Source organism: Pteronotus mesoamericanus, unplaced genomic scaffold, assembly GCF_021234165.1.
Source record: "Pteronotus mesoamericanus isolate MK-2021 breed Mesoamerican mustached bat unplaced genomic scaffold, CSHL_Meso_final contig_53, whole genome shotgun sequence".
Classification (NCBI taxonomy): domain Eukaryota; kingdom Metazoa; phylum Chordata; class Mammalia; order Chiroptera; family Mormoopidae; genus Pteronotus; species Pteronotus mesoamericanus.
The window spans coordinates 3,227,005-3,254,138 of NW_026555195.1; the positions used below are offsets into that span (position 1 = coordinate 3,227,005).

Below are 27,134 nucleotides of genomic sequence, written 5' to 3' on the forward strand. Positions count from 1 at the left end.
AATCTGCATTCCAACGAACAGTACACTAGGGTTCCCTTTTCTTCACATCCTTGCCAGCACTTGCTTGTTGACAATTTTTATTTACTTATTTAATATTTTAATCCTCACCTGAGGACATTTTTTCCCCATTGCTTTTTAGAGAGGGGAAGAGAGAAACATTGATGTGAGAAACACCAACTTGTTGCCTCCCATACATGCCTGGACTAGGGACTGAATGAGCCTGGACTGGGTATTGAACCTGCAACCTTTCAGTTATGGGACAACGCTCCAACCGAGCCAAACTGACCAGGGTGACAATTTTCATCTTTAAACATTTTTTATTGTGGCATACAACTTACTTATTGTACATGTAATTTTTACATAGAATTAAAAGATAGCTATAAAGTGAACACCTATGAAACCTCCACACAAGACCCACTAAAATACTGCCAGCATCCTAGAAGTCCCTATTTACCTTTTCCCTGATCACAAACATCTTCCAAGAGGTAACCATTATCCTGACTTTATTTTGGACTTATCTATGTTACAGGTAAGTGAAGTTTAAAAATTGTTGTATGACATTCATAATCAACCTACCTATTTCACTCTGGGTGGACAGTTTCAGGTTATTATGAACGATGCTGCTGTGAATATTCTTGTACAAGTAACTGAATGCATATATGCACGCTTCTTCCTAGGGTATCTAAACTCAGGAATGGAATTGCTGGGTCATAAGATATGTTTATCTTTATCAGAAAAAGCTAAACTCTTTTAGAAAGTGTGATTATACTAAATTTACACTAGTGTTATATTGCTCCATATCCTTAAAATTGGTATTGTCAGATTTAAAAAATTTTGACAATCAAGTGGGTGTGCAGCAATATTCTATTGTGGTTTGAGTTTCATTTCCCTTATTACTAATGAGATTGAGCTCATTTTTGTGTATTTATTGAACCCCCTCTTTTGGGAAATGCTTGTTCAAGTCTTGTTATTGAGTTGCGTGCTTCTCATTATGGGTTCTTTTTTATTTCAAATACAATCCCTTTGTCAGTGATACATGTAACAAATATTTTCCCTCTTCCATGACTTTTCTTTTTATGGTTTCTTTTGATGATCAAAACTTTAAAATTTTAATTTAATTAAATTTATTAGTTTTTTCCTTTATGGTATGGCTTTTTGATCTTGTTTTTCCAAAATCCCTCCCTATCTCAAATTATCTTACAAAAGATTTATATTTTGTCCTTGACATTTAGGTCTTTTCTAAAAAATCCACCTGGAGTTGATTTTGTGATTGAAAACATTTATTGAAAAGCCCGTCTTTTCTTCTCTGCAGTGCACTAAGCACTTGGTCTGTTTCCAGGTTTTCTACTAGTTCCATCTGCTTGGCTGTCTTTGCAGTGTGCCAGTCTTCAGTTACCATAGCTTTATAATAAACTTTGGTATCAGGTAGAGCAAATCTTCTCATCCCATTCATTTTCTTCCTGAACACCTAAGCTACTCTTGGCCCTTTGCATTTCTTTATACATTTCAGAATAAGTCTGTTGAATATACGTGGTTAATAATCATTCTATTTCTCCCCTTTTATTAGTTTGGAAATTACACAACCTTTTCCCATTCTTTTTTATTAGTTATTTTAGAAATTAGACCCATACTTATCAAAGTCGAAAATTAAAACATTTACTTTCTCCCTGGATAATACAGGATGGGAAAAAAGTAGGTTTACAGTTGTTTGTATGAAAACAATACAATAATTAATAATAAAACAAGAATAAACTGTTTTGTATACTCACAACTGTATAAGTATCTTAGAACACTTTAACTCCATTTCCTGCTCACTCTCTGAAATTTATGAATTATTGTGTGATATTTTACTTTGTTTTTGATAAAGCCCCACAAGACATTACACAGCAATGTTTAGCTACATTTGTTCACAAACTTACATTTCTTTGCCCTTCATTCCTACTTGTATATTAGACCTTTCATCTGTGCTCAGTTTACTTCTGCCTGAAGTCTACCCTTAGGAATTTTCTTCTTAAACTTAGAAATTTTTCAGTTACATCTGACATTCAATATTATATAATTAGGTGTACAGCATCATGGTTAGACATTTATGTAACTTATGAAGTGATGTGCCCAATAAGTTTAGTACCCCCTGGTACCATAACACAGTTATTACAGTATTATTGACTGGAATCGCTCCCTATGCTATTTTGTAACTGTTAATTTGTAGTTCTTACTCCATTTTTCACCTGTCCCCCTAATCCACCTCCCATCTGGCAACAATTAGTTTGTTCTATTTATGAGTTTGTTTCTCTTTTGTTCATTTGCTTTTTAGAATCCAATATAATAAAAATCATATGGTATTTGTCTGACTTGTTTCATTTAGCATAATACCCTGTAGGTTCCTCTATGTTGTCACAATGGCAAAGTCTTAATTCTTTTTAATGGTTGAGCAATATTCTATTCTATGTATGTACCACACTTCAGAATTTTCTTTAGTGATGATCTGCCGCATTGTTTTTGTTTCTTTGAAAATGTCTTTATTTTACCTTCATTCTTGAAAGGTACTTTTATTGCACATGTAGACACCTTATGATAATCCTTATCTTTTCCACTGCATTCTTTACCATTGTTCTCTGTGATGGTTAATTTTATAAGTCAACTTGACTGGGCTAAGGGATACTCAGCTGGTAAAACATTACTTCTGGGTGTGTCTGTGAGGGTGTTTCTGGAAGAGATTAGCATTTGAATCCATAGACTGAGTGAAAATCATCCTCACCAATGCAGGTAGGTGTCATCCCATCCCTTGATCAAACAGAACAAAAGGTTGCAAGGAGGTCAAATTTGCTCTCTGCTTGAGCTGGAATATCCATCCATCTTCTCCTGCTCTTGGACATCAGCTCTCCCGGTTCCCAGGCATTTAGGTCTGGATTAGAACCGCATCACTATCTTTCCTGGGCCTCCAGCCAGCAGACATCAAACTGTGGGACTTCTCATCCCCTATATCATGTCAGTGAATCCCTCCTAATAAATCTCTATCTATCTCTCTCTCTCCTTTTGGTTCTGGAGAACGCTGACTAACAGAGTCTCTTCTAATTTATCTTCTGATTCACCAATTCTCTTTTCTGCAAAGTCCGATCTGCTGCCAAAATGTTGACTGATACTTTTATTTTGGTCATTTCCCACCCCCCACCCCTAGAAGTCCTAGTTGGTTTTTCCTCAAATCTTCTACATTACTTTTTAGCTTACTACTCTGCAATTATTGTTTAAGCTTGTTTATTTTGTTAAACATAGTAAGCATATTTGTTTTATATCTGTGTGAAAACTATGCCAACTGGCTATGCCAATTTATTTCTGTTGCCTACTTCCCGCCCGTGTTGGTACTCTGTCTCCCATGTTACCTTGCGTGCCCTGGTTGTTTTTGACAGTGGTTACGGCCCTTGAAAATTCTTTGTAAGAGATTGATTTACGGAAGTTTGGATGCATATGTCCCTCTTCAGAGTAGCTTAATATGTTTCCTTCTGCTAGGTTCCCAGAGGGCGCTACCTACACCAAATTCACTGAGATTCCTTGGCCTACGCCTGCAGGCAACAATCAAGATGTAAATCTGCAAGATGTCTGGGTGGTGGCCACAACCTCAGGGGTGTGCTCCCCTCTTTTGTCTTTCTTATCTTCTACTCTGCCCAATGCCAACAAGCCTGTTTCTACAGTCTCCTGGAGTCTGGAGGTAGGGCAGCAGGTTTAGTCCTACCGGTACAGAACTTTGGGGTTCCTACTTAATGTGTAGAGCAACTGCTCTAAGAATTCACAACTTTCATATCGAGTCTTGACTTCTATTTCTCTCACTTTTTGAGTTGATGAACCAAAGTCCATTTGAGTTTTGGCATATGTCTTTTGGAAAAACTGGTTTTAGTGCTCTGATACCTACTTATCTCTCTGGGGCAGGCTGTCCCCTAAAATTAAACATCTTTTCAAATACTTTAAAGGTACCTTTACAAAATCACATTCTTGTTTTCAGTGGGAGGGTAGATCCAAACAACCTAGATTGTCCTGATCAGGCACTGAACTTTGCCAATGTCTTTAACCATATGCAAATAAGCTGTGGTGCGCCAACTGGATAAATCTTGATCTGCTGAGGCTGTGTAGTTCATTAATAGCAAGGAAGCTTTGGTTGCAATATTTTAATGAAAGCTAAACTGCACTAATTATAACAGTTTGCACAACACCATATAAATGTGTTTTGTTTCAGATCATGTGATCTGGTGCGATGCAGGTGTTCTTCTGTGAGACTATTTTATGTCCTGTGACCATGAGGCCCTGTGTTGGTGTCAGGCCAGTTTCTAAATATTAGGGGGCTGCCTTTTCTCTTCCTCAGTTAAAAAATGAGATATTCTTTTTAAAAAATTTAGAACAGTGGCCCTGGCTGGTGTGGCTCAGTGGTATGAATGGGCACTGGTCTGCAAACCAAAAGGTTGCCAGTTCAATTCCCAGTCAGAGCACATACCTGGGCTGCGGGCCAGGTCCCCAGTTGGGGGCATGCATTAGGCAACTGACTGATATATCTCTCACACATAGATGTTTCCCTCTCTTTCTCCCTCCTTTCCTCTCTCTAAAAATGAATAAAATCTTAAAAAAACTTTTTTATAACAGTGGCTGGCACATGGTAAACGTTCAGTAGTGGATGGCCACTGTAATTATTTTTCACCACCAGAAAAAAGTTTTTTTAAAGTGTACTTAGTACTTAAAAGAATACGTAGCAGCAAAAAATAGTAGTTAGTTTGATGTAACAATCAATGTTCCTTTCTCAAAACATCTGTGTTTCTCTCTCTCCCCCTTCCTCTTTCTCCCTAAAATCAATAAATATATCCTTGGATGAGAATTAAAAAAACAGTAATAATTAAAAAAGGAAATAACACAGTAATACAAAAATAAACTTTTGTGTACTCACAATCGTAAACTTACTTTTGTCCACCCCTGTATAATGTTATCAATATATTTCCTAATCATCCAGAGTACTCTGAACTGTCCTATATCCTCAATCCACCTGTTCAATACCATCAGGCAGTAATGATTCTTACTTTACATTTACAAAGTCTCTTAATACCCACTTGTTTGAATCCTCAACTCAAGAATATTTTTTTCATTGCATTTTTAGAGAGAGAGGAAGGGGGAGGGAGAGAGAGAAAGAGAGAGAGAGAGAGAGAGAGAGAGAAATAGATAGATATCAATGTGAGAGAGAACTATCAATTGACTGCCTTCTCATATGTGCCCATACTGGGGCTCAAACCTGCAACCTGGGTTATGTGCCCTGACAGGAATCGAGCCTGCAACCTCTTGGTCTACAGAGGAATGCTCCAACCAACTGAGCCACACCGGCCAGGGCTGTACCTATTTTCTTTATAGTTTTAGCCTAAGCATCTTCACTGAACCAACGACAACTATATGGTAACTGGTTCATCCAGACAAACTCCCTGCATATCAATACCAAATTAATTTTCCTAAGATATCTGTAAATATTTTATTTTTTATTCCCTCTAAAGTAGACTTCTTATCATCATGAAAATAAAATCTGAGCTTACCTGGCCTAGCTATGGCACACACTGCTAGTTGCACACAATATTCATTCTTCTCTAATTTTGTTTGAGGCAGTTATACACCTAGCTAACTACATGTCTTGTCAGATTCCCTTGCAGCTAGAAAAATCTGTGTGACAAAAATCTGGCAATTTTGAAGGAATTTTTTGGAATGTCTGTGCTTTCCTGATATAGCACTAACCCCCTCTAGAATATAAGGCTAAAGATGAAGCAAGAATTTTCTAACCACAAAGCAGTAAGGATGCAAATGAAACTGATGAAAATGAAATGAAATTAAGGATGGTAAATTATAAATATGCCAGGGGTCTAGGTCACTGATTACATTGTAGAGACACTGTACATGAATGCCTGGAATGCCTATTTCTGAATGTTTCACATGATGAAAAATTAAAATCCTGAAGGGATTCTGTTACATGCAGTTGAATGCAATCCTAACTGAAACCAGTGTTCAAAGCTCTTCACAACTTGCTCTCAACCATTCATTTTGTCTCATCTATTATTTTCCATATCCGCAGGCTTCCATGCTTTATTCCCATCATTTTGCACTGAATTTGCTGTTTACCAAACATACAATATTGTTCCACACCTCTATGCTTTTATACATTTTCAAAGAAATGTCATTTCCTTGCCTGGGCAAACTCCTACTCAACATCCAGCTTAAATACAGTGTTAACTTGTCCTTTCCTTTAGGAACCTGTAACACTTTGTTCATACCTCTAGCCTAGCACAAACCACTAATTCACACATCTACCTCCTCAATTAGACTACTAAATCTTCAGATGCAGTGACTATTTCTTTTTTATCATGTATCCCCAATGTTTGGTGCATGTTAAGTTTTCAATAAATATTTTAATAAAGAATAAAACACTAACTGGATTTTTTTAAACTGGTATTTTTTGCATTGAAAATAATTCACAATTCATTCATACATACCTTTATCTGCCTTTGTCCCATCAAATACTGTTCAACTATTTTCTTTCTTCCCCAATGCATAACTTATAAAAAAAAACTTACAGTATTAGTAGCATATAAAAAAACATCCAGTTATGTTTTATTCTTTCTAATATTTCCTATAGGACCCGGCATAAAACTTTAATCTAGTAAGCACTTATAAAAAATGTTTCAAAAACACAGAAAACATTATACCTATAGAGGAAGACTGTGGACTAATCAGAAGGTCCTCTTGGACTTGTTCACTTCCTGGCACTGTCTGCTGATCACTCAGTGAACTCTGAGATGCACTGACAGGCTGGGATACTTCCTCATGAACCTCCTCATCACTTAACCTTTCTACTTTGACCTGGACATCTTCTTCAGTACCCAGAGGCAAGGTAGTTTTTGTGCTTTCACAAGTCACAAAATCAGCCATTCTTCTGTCTGTCTCAGATGGGCCAGGTAATTCTAAAGTCCGGGTATTTTCTGCCTGTTTCACCTTATCAGGCTGAATCCTTCGATCAATTCCGAAAGGAAAAGTCCAGGGGAAAGCTAAAGAAGAGTCAACAGGTTGATTTCGGTTTTCTGAGTAGGAAGCTGAAGAATTCAATACCTGGGGAGAACTTGTTTGTGTGCTACACTTTACAGGACTTTCAGGAGACATAACAATGTAGCTTTTGCGCTTTCTCCGGGATTCTCGGCAAACAGGAATGGTTCTTTCTACCACACTGCACTCTGAAGATACTGGTGAAAGGCTTCCATCTCGAGAAGTAAAATTGCAGTTAGAGTTATTCTCTTGTCCAGCATCTAGACCCTTTTCTGGTTGGCTGTTGGGTGTATTCCATAAAATGCTTGATTTCATGAACTCTGAGCAGGTGCTTGCAACACTAAACATCTGCATATAGCTGGCTGCAGCAAGAACATCAATGATATTTTCTGTGTTAATTGACAGAGTGGCTGTGTAAGCATATTCTAGAAGGGGTATAAAACCAGTTACTGTAACATGATGCAAATCCAACACATTTTTGTTCTCATCCTCTGCTTGGCCTACAAGTTTGGTGCGAAAAAAATCACTGCAAGCTGCTAGTACCACCTTATGTGCCCGGAAGATTTTGTCCTGGACACGAATAGTGATATCACAAAAATGTCCATCATTTCGCAGCATATTTAGTTTCCCAAGCATTTCCTGGCTGTGAGAAGAAGAACTATGAGTAAATGTTTTCACACCCATCTTTTCCTTCCTCTTCTACAGATGCTCTTCAAGGATGCAAATGAATCAGAAATGACCTAAAAAATACATAAAATAAGCATTAATTGATGGTTTTAGTAGTTGAAATAGGCGATTTAGATAGTTTTCATGTAGCCACTGTGCTAAATCAAAAAGCTGATAGATGGCACATATATGGACACCTAATTTTTGATAAAGAAGCCAAGGATAAGCAATGGAGAAAGGAAAGTTTCTTCAATAAATGATACTGGGAACACTGAACAGTCATATGCAAAAAGACAAAGAAAAAAAAAGAAGAAGAAAGAAACTGGACTCTGACCTTACACTACACACAAAAATTAACTCAAAATGGATTAAAGATTTGAATGTAGGACCTGACAATAAAATACACAGAAGAAAACATATGCACTAAGCTTCTGGATATTGGTCTCAGAGATGTTTTTGTGAACTCGACTCCAAAGGTAAAGGAAACAAAAGCAAAAATAAACAAATGGGATTACATCAAACTAAAGAGCTTCTGTACGGCAAAAGAAGGCATCAATAAACAAAAAGGCAACCAACTGAATGAGAGAAGATATTTGTAAATGATATTTCTCTTTAAGGGGCTAATATCCAAAATATATTAAAACAGTACAATTTCACTTGTGTGGGATATATAACAGAAAAGCAGCAAACTCATAGACACAGATAACAGAATGGTTGGGAAGGGCAAAGAGGGGTAAAAGAGGTCAAGTACATGCTGACGGAAGGAGACTAGAGCACACAAGAGAGTATACAGATGTTGAATTATAATGTTGTACACCTGAAATTTATATATTATTAAACAATGTTATCCAAATACATTAATTAAAAAAAAAGTAAAACTTTTCGTAAAAGCTTCACATACAAAAAAAATTTTTTAAAAAATTTCTTTTATCTATCCTCCAAACTGTCCAATCAGTGGAGTGTATGAGCTAATGTTTTAATGAACTGCAGTTTTAAAATGCTTCACACTTGACAATTTATTCGACTGTCATTATATTTCTATCAGAGCATTATTATCCATTTGACAGAAAAGGGTTAATTACCTTGCTGAAGTAAGAAAGTTATTAAGTGGCAGACCTAGGGTTTAATTCTAGGTAGCCTGGTTACAGAACTTATTTAACTTCAATGCCATACACTGCCTCTTTTAGGACATAAAGTAAGTAAACATAGGGGGTTAAGAGTCCAGGTTTTAGAATGTGATAGGCATGGATTTTCTCCACAACAATTCCTAAGTGGTCGTTATGAGAACTAAATGAAATAATGTATGTCGTAAATGCTTTAGCACAGTATTTGGCACTCTGTAAATCCTCAACAAATAAAAGCAGTTATTGTTGTTGTTTAGATTACTAATACAGTAAAACCTTTTTGGAAGTAAATTTATGTAAAAAAGAAGTTTAGTAATCAATTAACTGACTGGATTTTCCTAAAAAAAAAAAAAAAAAAAAAGACATCTGGTTTGCTATTATCAGATATTATACTTATTTACTAAAAATATAAAAAAACTAAAGTTCTCAAACACTTTTAATTTAGCAATCTAATCATGCTTCAGCTTTTATAGCACTTTCCCCCTAACCTCTTTATACTCTCCATGTGAGGTGAGGGAGGCTTATATTAGGCCTTTGATAAAGACAAGAAAACTAATGCTCAGATAAGTGACTAATGAATGACAACCACAGCTGGACCTGGCTTTTCTGACCCTTAGGTCACAATACTTTTCCAATGCAAAACATACAGCTATGAACATTAATTATTTTACTTAAGTTAAATAACTATTTTAAAAATAAAATAGTTGGTACTGAAATAAATGAAAAACAAAGCAAATTTGGGGAAAATTTTTGTAAATCATTTCTAGATAAAGAAGATATCAGATACTTCAAAAATACAACCACCAATTAAAAATTATGTTAAAGATGAATATTTAATGGACCTGAAAAAACGTTTGGTTCTGCATATTAAATGAATGCACAATTACTGACATACAGTGAACATTCAATAATTGTAGTTATTACTTTTATGTATTTAGTGAAAAATGTGATAAAAGAATATATAAACTATGACCCCATCTTTGGGAAACGTGTGTGGGTGAATGTGTGTACGTATGTGCACGCGCGCCCCCCCCCCGAAGAGATTCATGGATTCCCTAAAGGGTCATGGTCCTTCTGAAACTGTATATATACGGAATGACTGCATGTATGTGCAAGAGTTTCCATCATATTCAAGGGACTCATTGGTAAGAGTATGGGTGTTTATTCTTTTCTTTTTGCACATTAACCAAACTAACCCCGGCCCCCACCAAAAAAACCCCCATTAAAAAACATACTACAAACATGCTACAAAACCCTGGGGTTTCAGGTACTTTTGGTCATACAGAGTAGGCCTACTTTGTCTTTTCCCTTGAAAAGGCTTCCAAAAACTGAAGACGGCAATCACATCCCACTCTTTCCTAAGGGGTTTTTTCTTTAAACTAGATATCCCTTGTCCCTTTAAGTGCTCCCTAAAAATTTGATTAATATCCTTGCTATTCAGATTGCTCAGCTCTGAACAATCTCTACCTCTCAACATTTCATTATGACTAATTCCCAGAACTGTACGCAACAGGCTAGGTATGGTAGGCTTATAACTGAGTATACTTTACTATTTTTATCTCCCTGTTTTGGACACATATATTAGTAAGGCTCAGCCAGGTATTCTAACAGTCAAATCTAACACTAACTGATTTTGTTTACATTATAAAAACTTAATTCAATAACTGACTTACTAGATTCAAAGCATTTTCTTAGGTGAAGGGAGGAAACATTTAAAAAAAAAACAAAAACAAAAAACAAAGGCATTGACCTCAATGAGCCTGCAGTCCTTATGAAGAAGACATAGTACCTGAGACTACAAAAGGCATGCTGCAGCAAAAGGCATGTGAAAGCAAAAAGTGAACACTTAATTCGCAGTGTGCAAGGCTGAAGAGGCATCACAGAGGACAGGACTAATGAAAGTCGAATTCTGCCAGGTGATGAGGCATAAGGGAGTTTCGGATTATCATGGGATCATGCATGATGTCAGTGAATGCTCCACCCTGTACAATGTGTGTACCGGAATGGCAACTTGTTAATGGGCATGCAGATATTCTAAATGTGAGGATGCAGAGGGCAAAGTCAGTTCAAACATCAAACAATCCATTACATAACATCCCTTTGAATGTTCTATGCAGGTAAATGTGTATGTGAAGGGGAAAAGAAAAAAAATAAACACTAAAGCTTTCCAGCTAAATATTCTAATATGGGAAGACAAAGTGATCAATCTGGTCCTCTTCCCTGTCTGAGAACACCATAGAAAGGATAAAAGGCATAAAGCCCTGTGCCAAGACAGCCAGGTAAGGTTACTAAAATAATTATCTTGACCATAAATCAGAGAGTTAACAGTTCAAATATATACTTGCACCACAAGTAATCAAAATGAGACACTAGACAGCTGGGATTGGTTTAAGCAAGCCATCATTTACTCCATTTACTGATTTTCATATGAAGGAGATGAAGAGGAGAAAACAGAGGGCTATATAAAGTTTACTTATTTCCTGCACCCCAGTACACTGGCTTCTTTTTTAAAATCCTGAATATCAAGAGTGCTTTGACTGGGATCATGTGGTTCAGGGAGAAAACATACCTTCAGAACAACTGATACAGTCTTAATCTAGGGACAATATGAACAAAGATATAAGGACAAGAAATTAAATAGCATATCTGGAGAATATATGCAAAAAGGTGTTAAAGTAAAACTTTTTCAATCTTTGGATGGAGGCCCCAAACAACAGATACTGTATTATAAAGTGAGGTGCAAGACCACCCACGCAAGGAGTTAGTGGAAAACTACTTTTCAACATTGAATTACACCTACTTGCAAGGTTCAAAGAGTTAAAGATCAAAAAATGATTTTTGAGGAGAATGATCAGAGTGTTTTGAGTTCCAAACCCTATCCCACTCCCTCCTACTCCTCTGCATGGGTAAGGGGCTGCATGTTAACTGTCTCAGGTCTACAGAAAATGTGTCACACTTGAAAAACATCTAAAGGGTACAAGTCTGATTTAAACTCTGGCCAAAACTGGGAGGTATGCTTACCATCTCCCAACAGTATGTAAAAGCAATGCAGTGGAGCAGTAGAAAGAGGACTCAGGAGCCAGAATGTTGGATTTGCACCCTCGCTCTACCATTTATACCTGTGACCTTAGGCAAGTCACTAACTGTACATTAATGTCTGCAGCAGTAATATAGGGACAAAAGAACATATCTCAGAGAGTTCTTAGTGTTAATTGGCTTAATACATATAAAATGCTTGTAACAGTACCAAGCACAAAATAAATGTAAAGGTTTTGTGTGTTTGTTTGTTTATTTATAAATGAAGGGAGGGAGGGAGGGAGAGAAACATGGATCCACTGCCTCTCACATACTCCCAGTTGGGGACCTGGACTGCAACCCAGGCATGTGCCCTGACCAGAATCAAACTGGTGATCCTTTGGTTCGCAAGCTGGCACTCAATTCACTGAACCACACCAGCCAAGGGCTAAATGCTATATAAACATTGGTTGCAGCTGCTATTACCATTAAAGACCTTATCTTCTTATTCAACTCTTGCCTCTCCCAATCCTGGAAAGGCCAGAAAATATAGTCAGAAAGTGAAGAGTGGCCCTCACTGTGTGGCTCAGTGGATTGAGCATCATCCTGCAAGCTGAAAGGTTGCTGGTTCGATTCCCAGTCAGGTCCCTGGTTTGGGGCATGCAAGAGGCACATCGATGTTTCTTTCTCTCCCTTTCTTTCTCTCTCCCTTCCCTGCTCGCTAACAATAAATAAATAAAATCTTTAGGGAAATAAAAGTGAAAATGAAGAGGAGTAAAAGCACAAAGAGGAGAAAAGACAGAAAGAAAAAGCAAAAAAACCCCTCACTTTTCACTGCAGGCCTGTAAGAGGCCTGAGGTAGGCAAGGAGAGAAACCTTTACCTCTGAATTAAGTTCTTGAAAATAATTATTTTCTGAAAGTGACTAGCAAAGTTATTAAGACTTGCCCTTCAAGAAACTGAAGGGAAAACTAACTCTGCAGAATAAATTAGAATGGACAGTGGAATAGACACTGAAGTAGAAGACACCCCCCCGCCCCGGATTCTGAGTACCTTCCATAACTCAAACTTGTTATCAATATAATGGCTGCACATATATGGTACAAAGTCTGACATAGCTGGAGGTATGACATGAGAGAAAGATGAAGTCAAACTGAAAAATGCCTTGTATGCCATGTGTTTATGACATGAATTTCCCAACACATAGCTATGGAAGCTTAGTCTCATTATATACTCTATAGTAAAAAATTACACAGGCAAATATAACTTGGAAATACTATAATATCATACATTGTGACAAAACTTGGGATGAATTACATTATTTGAAAAAGTCATGTGATACAGACCATTCAGAAGCCAGAAAATATAACCTAAAATTTTCATAAATAAGATAATTCTTTTAAACATATTATTTCTTTCTGTGTAGGTGAGTATGTATATGTATAGTTACATATTTGGTCATTTAAAATTCTTGAGTAAAGATAAATATTACTTAATTCCAATTACTAATATAGAATTTATGCAACATTAATAAAGATCTACTTGTGTAATAGTTTGTAATTTGAACTAGTAGGTAACCCAGAAATAGTTTCCTTTCCAACCCTTTAATTCCAAATTATTTATGGAATAGTGTACATGCCTCTCAAAGTGGTAGTTGCTGAACAATATAGACTTTAAGGAGAAAAAAAATCCTGTGACTTTTTTGGTAGTTCGGTTGAAAAATTTTTGTCAAATACGGTATATAGCCTAGTTGTTAAAAGGGAATGATTTTTGTTACACAAATCATACAGTTTGAATTCCAACTCGTCCATCTACCAGTCAGGCATTACTCTTAGTTAAGAGCATTAAAATATTATAGCACAATTCCTGGCATCAAGTGAGCATTCAATAAATGTTCGCTACCATTATTACCAATAATGTGAATAAAAATAAAATGGGGATCAAATTTCAAAATGCCTATTTCTTATACGACAAAAGCACATCATGATTATGTATATTTTGCTATGAAGATTAGCTCATAAGAATTATCACAGGATCTGATAATTCATCATGTCTTTTACAAAATATTAAGTAGCCAGCGTATAAAGTAAGGTGGTTATCTAAGATGATTTAAAAAAAAAGTTATGAGACTGCTTACCTTAAAAGTAATCTGGATGGGAAAATGTGACATTTAATAAGAATCTGCATGTTTAAATACCCAACCACATTTTAAAACTGGATGTTAACTTTACAAATGATACAAGATTTTAATTAAGCTAAAACTAAACTGAGATAATTTCATTCTTACCATATTTTCTAATTAAAACTAACCAAGGACAGAAAAAGTTTAGAAGAACATAGAGTTTAAGATACCTGTAAGAGATCTATCCAGATAAAAATATTGTTTGTACTAGCTAACTGTCTACTCTGTAGCAGATGTGACATGAGGAGCTTTAGATATTATCTCATAAGAGGTAAGATGACAATATTCTGATTTTGTAGAGGAAATTGAGACTCAGAATTACTATTCTGTCCATGGCCAGTTATGTTTACACCATGCTAAGGACCTAGGACTTCATTCAATAGGTATGGGTAGCCAATGGGGAGTAGTACAGTTATAGCTACACTTTAAAAAGATTATCCTGGTGACAATATAGAGAGTAGATTTAAGGGTAGCTATTATAACAGTATACGATAAATTCGAACCAAGTTGGTGGGGAGTGAGGGTAATTTTGAGTAGAAAAGGCAAGATAAAATACATCTGAGAGCCCTGGCTGGTGTGGCTCAGGTGAGTGGAGTGTTACCCTGTAGCTGAAAGGTCGCAGGTTCGATTCCCAGTCAGGGCACATACCTAGGTTGCTGGTCCAATCCCTGTTTTGGGTACATACGATCCCCAGTCTGGGCACATGGGAAGTAACCAACTGGTATTTCTCTCTCTGCCTCCCCCCATCCCCACCTCTCTAAAAATAATGGGGGAAAAAAATGTCCTGGGGTGAGGACTAAAAAATAATCTGAGAATACATAGGAATTAAAATCACCCCGGCAGGGCTGTGCATTGGGATGGGGTGGGGAAATAGCTGGGAGAGAAGAATCTGACCTTGGGTTTCCAACACAGATGACTGAGTAGATGGTGTTTTCACCAAACAAGATGGAGAATGAGAGGAAGAACCGGTTTTGGTAGGGATTAATGATGTATGGAAAAGAAAAATATCTTTTGATCCTGTCCAATATTGAGCATAATACACACACGAGTCAATGAAATATGTAAATGGATGAATATATGCCATGACATTTCTATCTGGTTTGGTTATTTAAAATGCCATGCCTATACCTATTTATTAGCTGTTGAAAGATGAAGAAAAAGTTGCAATTTAAACTTACAGTCTTTAATTTGAATTAAAAGCATCAGCATGAACTCATAATGTAATCTTCAGCAATAAATATCCTAGCACCCAGACTGGCTTTCAGATTCCATTTTCCACTAAAAGGAACCCATAGTTCCTTAGAAAAATTGCTGAGTACACTTCTGAGCCACTAAGTGTGCACCTGGAACAGCTTAACAGAGAACAAGGTAGCCATCCAAGATTATTAGGGGCGTGTCAAAACTCAAGTCAATTTAAGGAGGTTCTGAATGGCCAAAATGGACCAATAAACTGAAACACATGAAATATGTTTAAAGTCATGAGTTCACATGAGACTAGAAATAAAGACAAAACTAATTTGTCACCTCTAAAAGATGCTACTTGCCAGTGTTGGGGGACTGGGTGAAAAATGTGAAGGGACTGAGAAGTGCAGAATGGTAGTTACAAAACAGTCATGGGGATGTGAAGTACAGTACAGGGAATACAGTCAATAACATAATAACTGTGTATGGTGCCAGTTGAGTACTGGAAATTTCAGGGGGAACACTTTGTAAAGTATATAATTAATTGTCTAACCACTATGCTGTACACCTGAAACTAATATAAAACATTGTGTAAACTGTAATTTAAAAAAATTTTAAAATTAATTTTTTTAATAAAAAAGATGCTACTGAACTAAGTAATTATTTTGAAAACTAGTTTTAAAAAGGGGGAAAACAGAGAACTTATTCTGTCTTTCCAACACAAATGGCCTTTTTTTGGTAATCAGATAAAATATGAAGAAAGTATCTCTTATGGAAATAGTCTAGCAAATAAATGGAGAATCAGAATTAGAAGATTAACATTTTTGCACCCTTCCCCCCATAAACAATGATTTATAACCTCATAAAAAGAGATTAATAAGCCATTTAAGAGATAACAAACTCTGCTTAAGTTTCTAGATCCAACTACCAATTCACAGGAAATACTGACGTTGACAAATTTCCTATGGAATACGTTAAGGTACACCACTGCAATGCAAACAGCAAAATCTAGATTGTGAGAAACTGTGTAGGACAAAAGACTTGGTTATTTCAACTAATAAACAGCAAGGAAAACAAGATAAAGGGGGACTGAAAAAGGAAACTTGTAGATTAAAAGAAACTTAGAAGATTTTATGAATCAGTCATTCTGCATGCATCTCATCTGAAGAAAAACCAATGTATAAAATATAAATTTGTGAATTAATGGAAATTTGTTTTTATTGACCTTTTCATGTTAAGTACTGTTCATTTTTAATGAGGTAATAACATGACTATGTATTTTATAAAGCAGCTTTATTAAGATATAATTCACAAGCCATGCAATTCACCCCTTTAAAATGTTCAATTCAAGGATTGTTAGTACATTCACCAGATGTGCAACAATCATCAATTTTAAGTCATTTTCATCACCTCCAAAAGAAATCCTGTATATATTAGCTATCAACCCCTACCCAACAACACACACATTCAACTTCTAACCCTCTGCTAGCCCTAACCAATCACTAGTCTACTTTTTGTTGTTATAAATTTCTTTATGCAGGACTTTCATATGAATTTATATAATTTGTTAACTTCTGTGGCTGGCTACATCCACTTAGCATGTTTCAAGATTTACCCAGGTTGTAACATGTCATCAGTGCTTCATTCATTAATTTTTATGGATGAATTATATTCCATTGTCTAGACATAACACATTTTCTTTAGCCATTCATCAGCTAACGGACATTTGGGTTATTTCCAACTTTTGGCTATTATGAATAATGCTGCTATTTATATTCATATATAAACTTTTGTGTGGACATATCTGCAGTTTTCTTGAGGATGTATCTAGGAATGAAACTGAGTCTTATGGTAACTATAATTGTTTGAGAAACTGTCAAGACTGTTCTCCTAAGTGGCTACATCTTTACATTTGCTCCAGCAATGTCTGGGGATTCTTATTTCTCCACATCCTCAACACTTCTTATATCTGACTTTTTGATTTTAGCCATCCTATAGAATGTGAAGTGGTATCTCACAGTGGTTTTGATTTGTATTATTTCCCTGATAACAAACATCGTTGCACGTGCTTACTGGCTAGTTGTGTATTTTGCTTAGAGAAATACCTGTCCGGATACCTCATTTTTTAAAATTGCGTAGTGTGTCTTTTTATTATTGAATTGTGTAAGTTCTTAATCTCAACACAAGTTGCTTATCAGATATACATGGTTTACAAATATTCTTCTCCCATTCTGTAGGCTGTAATTCAATTTTCTTGATGGTTTACTTTGAAGTTCAAAAGTTTTACGTTTTGATGAAGCTTAACTTATTTATTGATACTTGTGCTTTTGGTGTCATATCTAAGAACCCATTACCAAATCCAACATAAAGATTTACTTCGTTTTCTTCTAGGGGGTTTTACAGTTTTAGCTCTTATATTTAAATCTTTCATTCATCTTGAGTTATTTTGTGAGGTAAAGGTCCAAACTCATTCTTGCACGTGGGGCTGAACAGTTCTCCCAGCACTATTTGTTAAAACGACTCCTCTTCCCCTTTGGTCTTGGCACCCTGCCCTGCTGGAAATAAATTCGGCATAAATACATGGGCTCATATCTGGACTCTCTTCTATTCCATTGTTTTGTATATCTATCCTTATGCCAGTACCAAGATGCCTTGATTACTGCTGCTATGTAGGAAGTGTGAAGTCGTAGAGTGTGTGTCCTATGAATTTGTTCTTTTCTAGTATTGTTTTGGATATTCTGGGATCCTTGCAACTCCATGATTATTATTGCCAATCTTTACAAAATGTCAGTGGGGATCTTGACAGGGATTGTGCTCAATTTGTACATTAGATTGAGGAGAAATGCTACTTTGCAACGTTGAGTCTTTCAATTCATGAACAAGGGATATTTTTCTATTACTTGAGGCTGTCCTTAATTCCTTTAAACAATGTTTCACAGTATGCCTTTTAAACTTCCTTTGTTAAACTTATTTCTAAGTAATTACTTTTGATACTATTGTGAATGGAACTGTATTCCTAATTTCATTTTTGATGGTTTGGTGTTCCATTATAATATTCCCTTTCTTCTGCTTGCCGCAGGTTTAGATTGCTTTTCTTTCTACAGCATCTTAAGGTAGAATATTGATGATTATTTTGAGGTCTTCCTTTTCAATATAGGTATTTACACCTATAAATTTCCATCTAAGTGGTGCTAAAGTTGGATGCCATAAGTTTTAATATATTATAAATTTATTTGCAATCACCTCCGAATGTTTTCTAATTTCCTCTTTGGCCCACTGGTTATTCAGGAGTATGTTCGTTTTTGAGTTATTTAAATACTTTGGATATTAAACTTTTATTGAATATATTATTTGGAAAGATTTACCAACATTCAGGTTACCTTTTCATTTTTTTTTTGACAGCTTTGCTGTGCAGAAGACTGTTGTAATCCCATTAGTTAATTTTTCTTTGTTGCCTTTGCTTTTGGAATCATATCTCCAAATTTAACGCCTAGACCAATGTCAAAAAGCTTACTGCCTATGTATGTTTTCTTAGGAGTTTTACGGTTTCAGGTCTTACAGTCAAGTCTTTCACCAATTTTCAGTTAATTTTTGTGTATGATATAAGATAGTTGTCTAGTTTAATTCTTTTGCACGTACCTGTCCAGTTTCCCAGCACCAACTTTCAAAAGATTGTCCTTTGCCCATTGTATATTCTTTGTTGTAAAGTAATTGACAACATGAGTTAAGTTTATTTCTGTTGTTTGTTCCATTGGTCAACGTGTCCTTTTTTTGTGCAAGTACTGTTTTGATAATACAGCTTTGTGGTATAGTATAAGATTAGGGAGCATGATACCTCCAACTTTGTTCTTTTTCAAGGTTGCTTTGGCTATTTGTGGTCTTTTGTGTTTCTATACAAATTTTAGGATTATTTGTTCTAGTTCTGTGAAAAATTCCATTGGAGTTTTCAGAGATTTCACTAAATCTGTATATTGCTCTGGGCATTATGGACATTTTAATGATATTCATTATTTCAATCCATGAGTCTGGAATATCTTGCCATTTATTTGTATCTTCAATTTCTTTCATCAATGTGTTCTAGTTTTTAGTGTACATGTCTTTTATCTCCTTGGTTAAATTTATTCCTAGGTATTTCATCCTTTTTAATGTAATTATTTTCTTAATGGTGACAGCTGTACCACCTCCTTTCCAATTTGGATGCTTTTTCTCTCTTTTTTTTTTAATGTGGTATATCATATTGATTGCTTTGTGGGTGTTGAACCATACTTTCTTTCCAGGAATAAATCCCATTTGATCATGTGTATGATCCTTTTAATACTACTGAATTCAGTTTGCTAATATTTTCTTGAGGATTTTTGCATCAGTGTTCATCAGGAATATTGGCCTGTTATGCCCTCTCTTCCTCCCTCCCTCCCTCCCTCCTTTGTTGTGGTATCCCTGTCTAGTTTTGGTATCAGGGTAATACTGAGCTTGTTGAATTCAGAAGCATTCCTCCTCTTCAATTTTTGAGAGTTTTAGAAAGTTGGTATTAAATATTCTTTGAATATTTGGTAGAATTCACTAGTGAATGCATTCTGGTCTTGAATTTGGTTTGTTGGAAGTCTTTTGATTACTGATTCAATCTTTTTACTAGTATGGTTACGATTTAGATTTCTTATTTCATCACAATTCAGTCTTAAAAGATGTTTCTAGGAATTTGTTTCTTCTAGATTGTTCATTTTGTTGGCATGTAATTATTCATAGTAGTCTCTTATACTTCTTTGTACTTCTGTAGTATCAGTTGAAACTTCTTCATATTTGATTTTACTTGAAGGTAATTCTAGCAAAAGGTTCCTCAATTTTGTTTATCTTTTCAAAGAAATAGCCCTAAGTTTCATCAACTTTTTAAAACTGTTTTTCTAATCTCAAGTTTACTTATTTTTGCTCTGATCTTTATTATTTCCTTTCTTTTACTAACTTTGGGTTTCACTTGTCCTTCTTTTGAACAGTTCGTTCTTTTAGGCACAAAGCTAGATTGTTTGAGATTTTTTTGTATGTTCTGAGGTATGCCTGGACCACTAAAAACTTCCCTCTCAGAACTGCTTTTGCTGCATCCTAGAGATCTTGGAATGGTATGTTTCCATTTTTATTTGCACCAAAGCATTTTTAAAAATTTCCCCTTTGATTTCTTGGCTGATCCATTGGTTGTTTAGTAGTATTTTGTTTAACTTTCTTTGAATATTTGTGATTTTTAGTTTTTTTCCTCGTGATTTCTAGTTTCATATTATTGAGGTCAGAAAAGATGCTTGACATGATTTCAATCTTCTTAAATTTATTAGGACTTGTTTTGTGACCTAACATGGGGTCTATCCTAGAGAATGTCCCACATGCTTCTTTTTGATAGAATGTTCTATATATATCTATTAAGTCAATATGGTCTAATATGTAATTTAAGGTCAAAGTTCTCTTTCCTGATTTTTTCTCTAGATGATCCATCCATTGTTGTTAAGTTGTATATTAAAGTCCCCTACTATCTTTGTACTGTTGTCTATTTCTCCCTTGAGGTCTGTTAATATTTGTTTTGTATATCTAGGTGTGCCTATTTTGGGAGCATAAATATTTACAAATGTTATACCTTGTGGATGGAGTGACCCATTTATCATTGTGTAATTCCCCTCTTTATCCTTTATTACAGTCTTTGTTTTAAAGTCTATTTTGTTAATGTAAGTATAGTTATACCTACTGTCTTTTTGTTTTCATTTGCTTGGATTATCTTTTTCCATCTCTTGACTTTAGCCTACGTGTATTCTTAGATCTGAGGTTAGGTGAGTCTCTTATAGATAGATTGTGTGTGTTTGTGTGTGTGTATGTTTAAATCTGTTCAGTTACTCAATATCTTTTGAATGGAGAATTCAGCGTGTTTACATTTAATGTAATTATTGACAGGCATGTACTAACTGAAACTATGTTCCTTATTTTTCTGGCTATTTTTGTAGTTCCTCTGTTCCTTTCTTCTTTTATTATCTTCTGTGATTTGATGACTTTCTTCAGTGCTATGCTGAAAATCTTTTTGCTTTATGGTTACTATGAGGAAACTACTTATCACAGCCTACAGACTCTCCCTCTCTCTCTCTCTCTCTCACACACACACACAATTTTAAGTTGATAGCAATTTAAGTTTGAATGCATTCTAAAAACTAACATTTTGACTCCCACCAATGTTTTAGATGTCATATTTTACACCTTTTAATTTTCTGTATATCTTAACAAATTATTGTAGTTACAATTAATTTTTAGAGTCATGTGCCACCTAATGACACTTCTGTCAATAATGGACCCCATTTACGATGGTAGTTTCATAACATTATATCGGAGATGAAAAAATTCCTATTGCCTAGTGACACTGTAGCCACCGTAACACCATGGCGCAATGTATTACTCATGTTTGTGGTGATCATGGTGTAAAAAAACCTAGTGCACTGACAGTCATATAAAAGTATAGCACATGCAATTATACCAGCAGTCTATATACCACTAGGTTTGCAAAACTGCATTCCATATTTGCACAATGATGAAATTGCCTAATGATGCATTTCTCAGAAGTTACTCTTATCATTAAGCAGTGCATGACTGTACTTTTATCTTTTAACTTTCATAATAGTTTTATACATGGCAAATGCATTACCTTTACTATTTATTTGCCTGACACGTGAACTTTTTACTTTTGTGCTCTCGTTACTAATTTGTGCCTGTTCTTAAAAAGAAAAGAAGTAGCTTAAAGAAGTACTTTTAACATTTCCTCCAAAGCGGTTTAGTGGTGATGAACTCCTTTTAGCTCTTACCTGGAAAACTCTACCTCTCCTTCAATTCTGAATGATAACCGTTTTGGGTAGAATATTAATGATTGTAAGCTTTTTCCTTTCAGCACTGTGATTAAATCGTGTACCTCCCTGCTGGCCTGCAAAAGTTTCTGATGAAGTATCAGCTCATTGTCTTATGGGGGTTCCTTTGAATGTAATTAGTTGTTTTTCTCTTAATATTTTAAGAGAAATCTTTAAAAATTCTTTAACTTTTAACATTTTAATTATAATCTGTCTTCATGTGGATCTTCTTGGGTTCACCTTGTTTGGAAATCTCTGTGCTTCTTAAATCTAGATGTCTGTTTCCTTCTCTAGATTAGGGAAATTTTCAGCCACTGATTTTTCAAGTAAGTTTTCTGCCCCTTTGTATAATGAAAACATTTCTCTGTTCAATGTTGTTGCATAAGTCCCTTAAAACTATTTTCACTTTTTAACTTTTTTTTTCTTTTTGCTGATTTGGTTGGGTGAGTTCCATTGCCCAGTATTCCACGTCACTGATCTGTTCTGCTGCTTCATTTGTCTGCTATTGTAGTCCATTTTCAGTTGAATTATTATATTCAATTCTGAGACTTCTATCAATTTCTTGTATTTTTCTCTCTTTGTTGAAGTTCTCACTCTGTTCAGCCACTTTCCCCAAGTTCAACGAGCATCTTTATGACCATTACTTTATCAGGTAAATAACTTACCTCCATTTCATTAAGGTTTTCTTCCCCCTGGACTTATCATGCTTGTTCTTTTGTTTGGAACACATTCCTTTGTTTTTTCATTATGCTTGTCTACCTGTATCTGTAGTTATATATTAGGTAAAACAACTTGCTCTCCCAGTCTTTAAGGAGTGGATTGAATTGTTAAATCTAGGTTATTTCTGGAATCTTTCTGATTGTCTAAGCAGCCTGATTTTTGTTGTTGTTCTTAAAATTCACCCAAGGACATGCTTATTGATTTTAGGAGGAAAGGAATAGAAAAAAAGAAACATGAACATGAGAGAAATAATGATCAGATGCCTCTTGTACATGCCTCAACCATGGACCGGAGCCACAACCTAGGCATGTGTGCTGACTGGGAATGGAACCTGTGATTTTCTGGTTTACGGGAGGACACTCCAACCAACTGAGCCACAGCAGCCAGGGCTGATTTGTTCTTGATAGGTCCCAGTTGTCAATGTTGTGCCAAACCTTGTCAGTGTTCTAAAGGGAGGGATCTCAACTCAGCAATTAGTTTAAGGCTGAGTGGAAGTAAAATTCTGAGGCTGCAGCTTTTAAAAGTATGCACATTTATACAGTCCTGAGACCTATAGTCCTAACCCATGTTGGTCTCCAGAGCAGCATATTTGAAGGTGTCCTTGCAAGAGTTGCAAAAATTGAGGCTCCAGACAAATGTATAAATTCCTTTCACGGAGGTTCTCGTGAGCTGCTGCATGGCCAAGGGAGGGCACAAAGACAGTGTGCTCTAGTGTATTTTCCCTGAGAGGTCCTCTGTAACCGCTAGATGTGTGATGGACCTGAAGCCTGCCTCTCAGGCCAAAGCTCTAGAATAAAAAGGTCCCCTCCACCCCACAGCTAGACTGGGGTTGTCTTCTAGTCTGCGCCCTGTGCTGTACCCTGTAGTAGCTTGCCAAGAACTGTCTCTTTGCTTGTTTCAGTACCATGAGGCCTAGCAATGAGACCCAATTAGCCACCAGAGACAGGTGCTTAACACAGGTGCATCTCCTGTGTTAACTGTGTGCACCCAATGACTTCAACAGGCTCAATGGAGAGCTCAGAGCCAAGGCAAGCCTGCAGGCCCTAGCAAGGTAGGAGTGCAAAAATGGAACCCACCAGTGTCAGTGTTAGCAAGATGAGGTGAGCACAAAAATGATGCCCACCATCATCGTCATCCCCAGACAAAATCCCAACAGATCTCTCTGCCTCCAGGGGAATCCGCTTTAGGAGTGGCTAATGAATCTCCTTTACCTAGGGTCTAGACACTTTTCAAACCTTTTGTGCTGGGTCCCGGGATAAGTAAGTTTGCACAGTAGCCCCTTAATAGCAGACTTTCCACTCCTCACAGCCTTGTGGGTGTCCTGGATATAAGTCCTGCTGGTTTCCAAAGCCAGACATTTTGAGGACACATCATTCTGGTGCAGGCTCCAAGATTTAGTGTACCCCATGTGGGACACAAACCTCTTGGTCCTCATGGAGAAGCTCTCTATTTGTGAGATCCCTCCCAATTGTGGGTCACTGTGACGGGGCTGGGGTTTTTGTGAGATCATATCTCTGTCTCTGTTAGCCTTGACATGGTCCTTTTATCCTTTGTTGTGGAAGAGCTATTTAGCTAGTTTTAAAGTCTTTTATAGAGGGAGTTGATCCACATGTAGCTCTGTATTTGGTATGTCCAATAGGAGGAGGTGGGTTCAGAATCTTCCTATTCTCCTATATTGAATCCATCCAGTGAATACTTTCTAATGTATCATTTTAATTTAACAATTTTTCCACTTTTTTTACTCTTATAATCAGTGGTTGCTGAAGAGATTACTAAATAAACCACAGCTTATGAGTCAACTTCCAATTTTTTACTAGCTTAATATTAGTAATATACAGAAACATTACTCATATAGAGCTCTATCCCTCCCCACTTTTAGTGTTACATATGTTATATATATTAATGTTACAAGCACAGTAACACATCATTATTACTTCTCTACCATCTGTAGTCATCCATGTAGCCCAATATAGCTTTGCTCCCACCTACTTTATCTGTGGTATTACTGGCAAAGGTATTACACTTATTATGCGTCTACATATTGCATGCTCAACATTACATTATACACATATTTTACAAGTTTTCTTTTTCTTTAAGCGAGAAAGGAAAAAAGGGAGAAAAAGAGGGAGAGAAACTCTGATGTGAGAGGAACATTGATGGGCTGCTTCTTGTATGCGTCCTGACTGGGGATCAAACTGGTGACCTTTCACTTTGAGGGACACCACCACCCAACTGAACCATGCCAGCGAGGGCATAACTTGCTTTTTAAAAAGTTACAAGGAGAAGGAAAAATTTATTTCTACTATTTTGTATAATTATATATTTTCTTACACCAGTGTTCTTTTGTGCAGGTGTAAATCTGAATTACCACCTTAAAAGCTTCTTTTAGTATTTCTTTTAAGATGGATCTACTAACACGAATTTTTTTTGTTTGTTGGGGAAAGAATTTTGCTTTCATTTTAGAAAGATAGTATAGGATTCCTCATTGAAAATTTTTTATTTTTTATTGTTTACACTATTATAGTCATCCCCACTTCCCCCTTTGCCCACCTCCACCCAGACCCTCCGCCACCTGAAGCCATCACCACACTGTTATTTATGTTCACGGGTCATGCATATATGTTCTTTGGCTAATCCCTTTACCTTCCTTCTTCCAATGCCTCCCTACCCCCCGACAACTGTCAGTCTGTTCCATGTATTTATGCCTGTTTCTGTTTTGTTCATTGGTTTATTCTATTCATTAAATTCCGCATATAAGTGAGGTCATACGGTATTTGTCTTTACTGACCGGTTTATTGCACTTAGCATTATACTCTCCAGATCCATCCATGCTGTAGCAAAAGGTCAGACTTCCTTCTTTTTTACCATCACATAGCATTTCACTGTGTGAATGTACCAAGGCTTTTTTATCCACTTATCTACTGATGGGCACTTGGGCTGTTTCCAGATCTTGGTTATTGTAAATAATGCTGCTATGAATATAGGGGTGCATATATTATTTTGAATTGGTATTTTGGGAGACAGCTTTTTTTCTTTGAGCACTTTGAATGTTATCCCACTGCACTTTGGCCTCCCCCATTTCTGGTAGGAATTCAGTTGTTAATCTTATGGCAGAGGAGAGTACACTGTAAGTGATGAGGTGCTTTCAAGATATTTCTCCTTGTCTTTGACTGTGACATTTTTACTATGATGTCTATATGTCTGTAGATTTCTTTGCAATTTTCTTACTTGAAGTTCACAGAACTTCCTGGGTGCATGGGCTATTATTCTGCAAGAAATTTAGGGCACTTCCTCCCATTATTTCTTCTAACATCTTTTCTACTATCTCTTCTCTTTTTCTAGTACTCCCATTACACATATATTGGTGTTCTGGATAGTATCCCACATTTTTCTGAGGCTCTATTCATATTCATTTTGATCCTTCCCACCCACCTCTCTGTTCTTTAGTTTGCTTAATCTCTGGTAAGCTATGATCAAGTCTGCTAAATCTTTCCTCTGCCAGGTCCAACCTACTGTCACATCCTTCTGTGGATTTTGATAATTTGTTACTGTACTTTTCAACTACAGAATTCCCATTTGGTTCTTTTTCACAATTTCTATTTATTACTGTTATTATCTCTAGCTACATAAAATTGTCATAGACCTTTCTTTCTTTGCTAATCATGCTTTCCTTTAGTTCTGTAAACATACTTATAATGGCTATTTTGAAGTCTTTTTTTGTTAAATCTGTCATCTGGTCTGTCTCACAGAGGCAATTTTTGTATTGCCTGCTTTTTTCTGGTGTATGGGCCATACTTTGTTTCTCTGCAGGTTTTGTAATTTTTTGGAAACTGGACGTATTAATATTACACTGTAGCAACTCCAGTTACTGTCAAGCATACTTCCTGATTATTTGTTGTTGATATCTGCTGGCTAATTTTTTAGTGACCAGCTACACCATTTTAGATGAAGTCTGCTCTGTAACACCAATCCCCTCAGTGTTAAGCCTTTTATGTCGTTCCTCAGGGATGAACATCTTTGGGGATGTCCAGTTACCCTGGATTCACAGTGATATGGTAGGGCTCTCTTTCTCTCTTTCCTTAACATGCCCAGGTATTAAATTCCACAAACTGATCCTTTGTTTTTCAACAATGCCCTGAGACATAATTTGTTCCACAAATTAACCAAAGTGTGGGTCCTCTGAAGGGCTAGTTTCTGAGAACCATGTTTGATATCTGTTCTGACCACAGGAGGTCTCTTCCCAGCTGTCTTATTCTCTGGTTCTCCCTGAAGACTAGCCAGCATATAGTCTAGGCTACATATTTATTAAATCCTCAATCTTCTCCCAACTGCC

At 36.2% G+C, this 27,134-nt stretch overlaps 1 protein-coding gene across 3 annotated transcripts in view; it reads right to left on the bottom strand.

Annotated features, from left to right (window-relative positions):
- Window positions 1-27,134, bottom strand: part of ZBTB44 (zinc finger and BTB domain containing 44) — a 64,285-nt gene that overhangs the window by 14,760 nt on the left and 22,391 nt on the right. For all 3 annotated transcript variants that reach the window (XM_054579461.1, XM_054579460.1, XM_054579462.1), the window contains exon 2: window positions 6,720-7,793. In XM_054579461.1, the coding sequence (XP_054435436.1) occupies window positions 6,720-7,737 (1,018 nt within the window). In that variant the 5' untranslated portion in view covers window positions 7,738-7,793. The remainder of the gene's footprint in view (window positions 1-6,719; window positions 7,794-27,134) is intronic.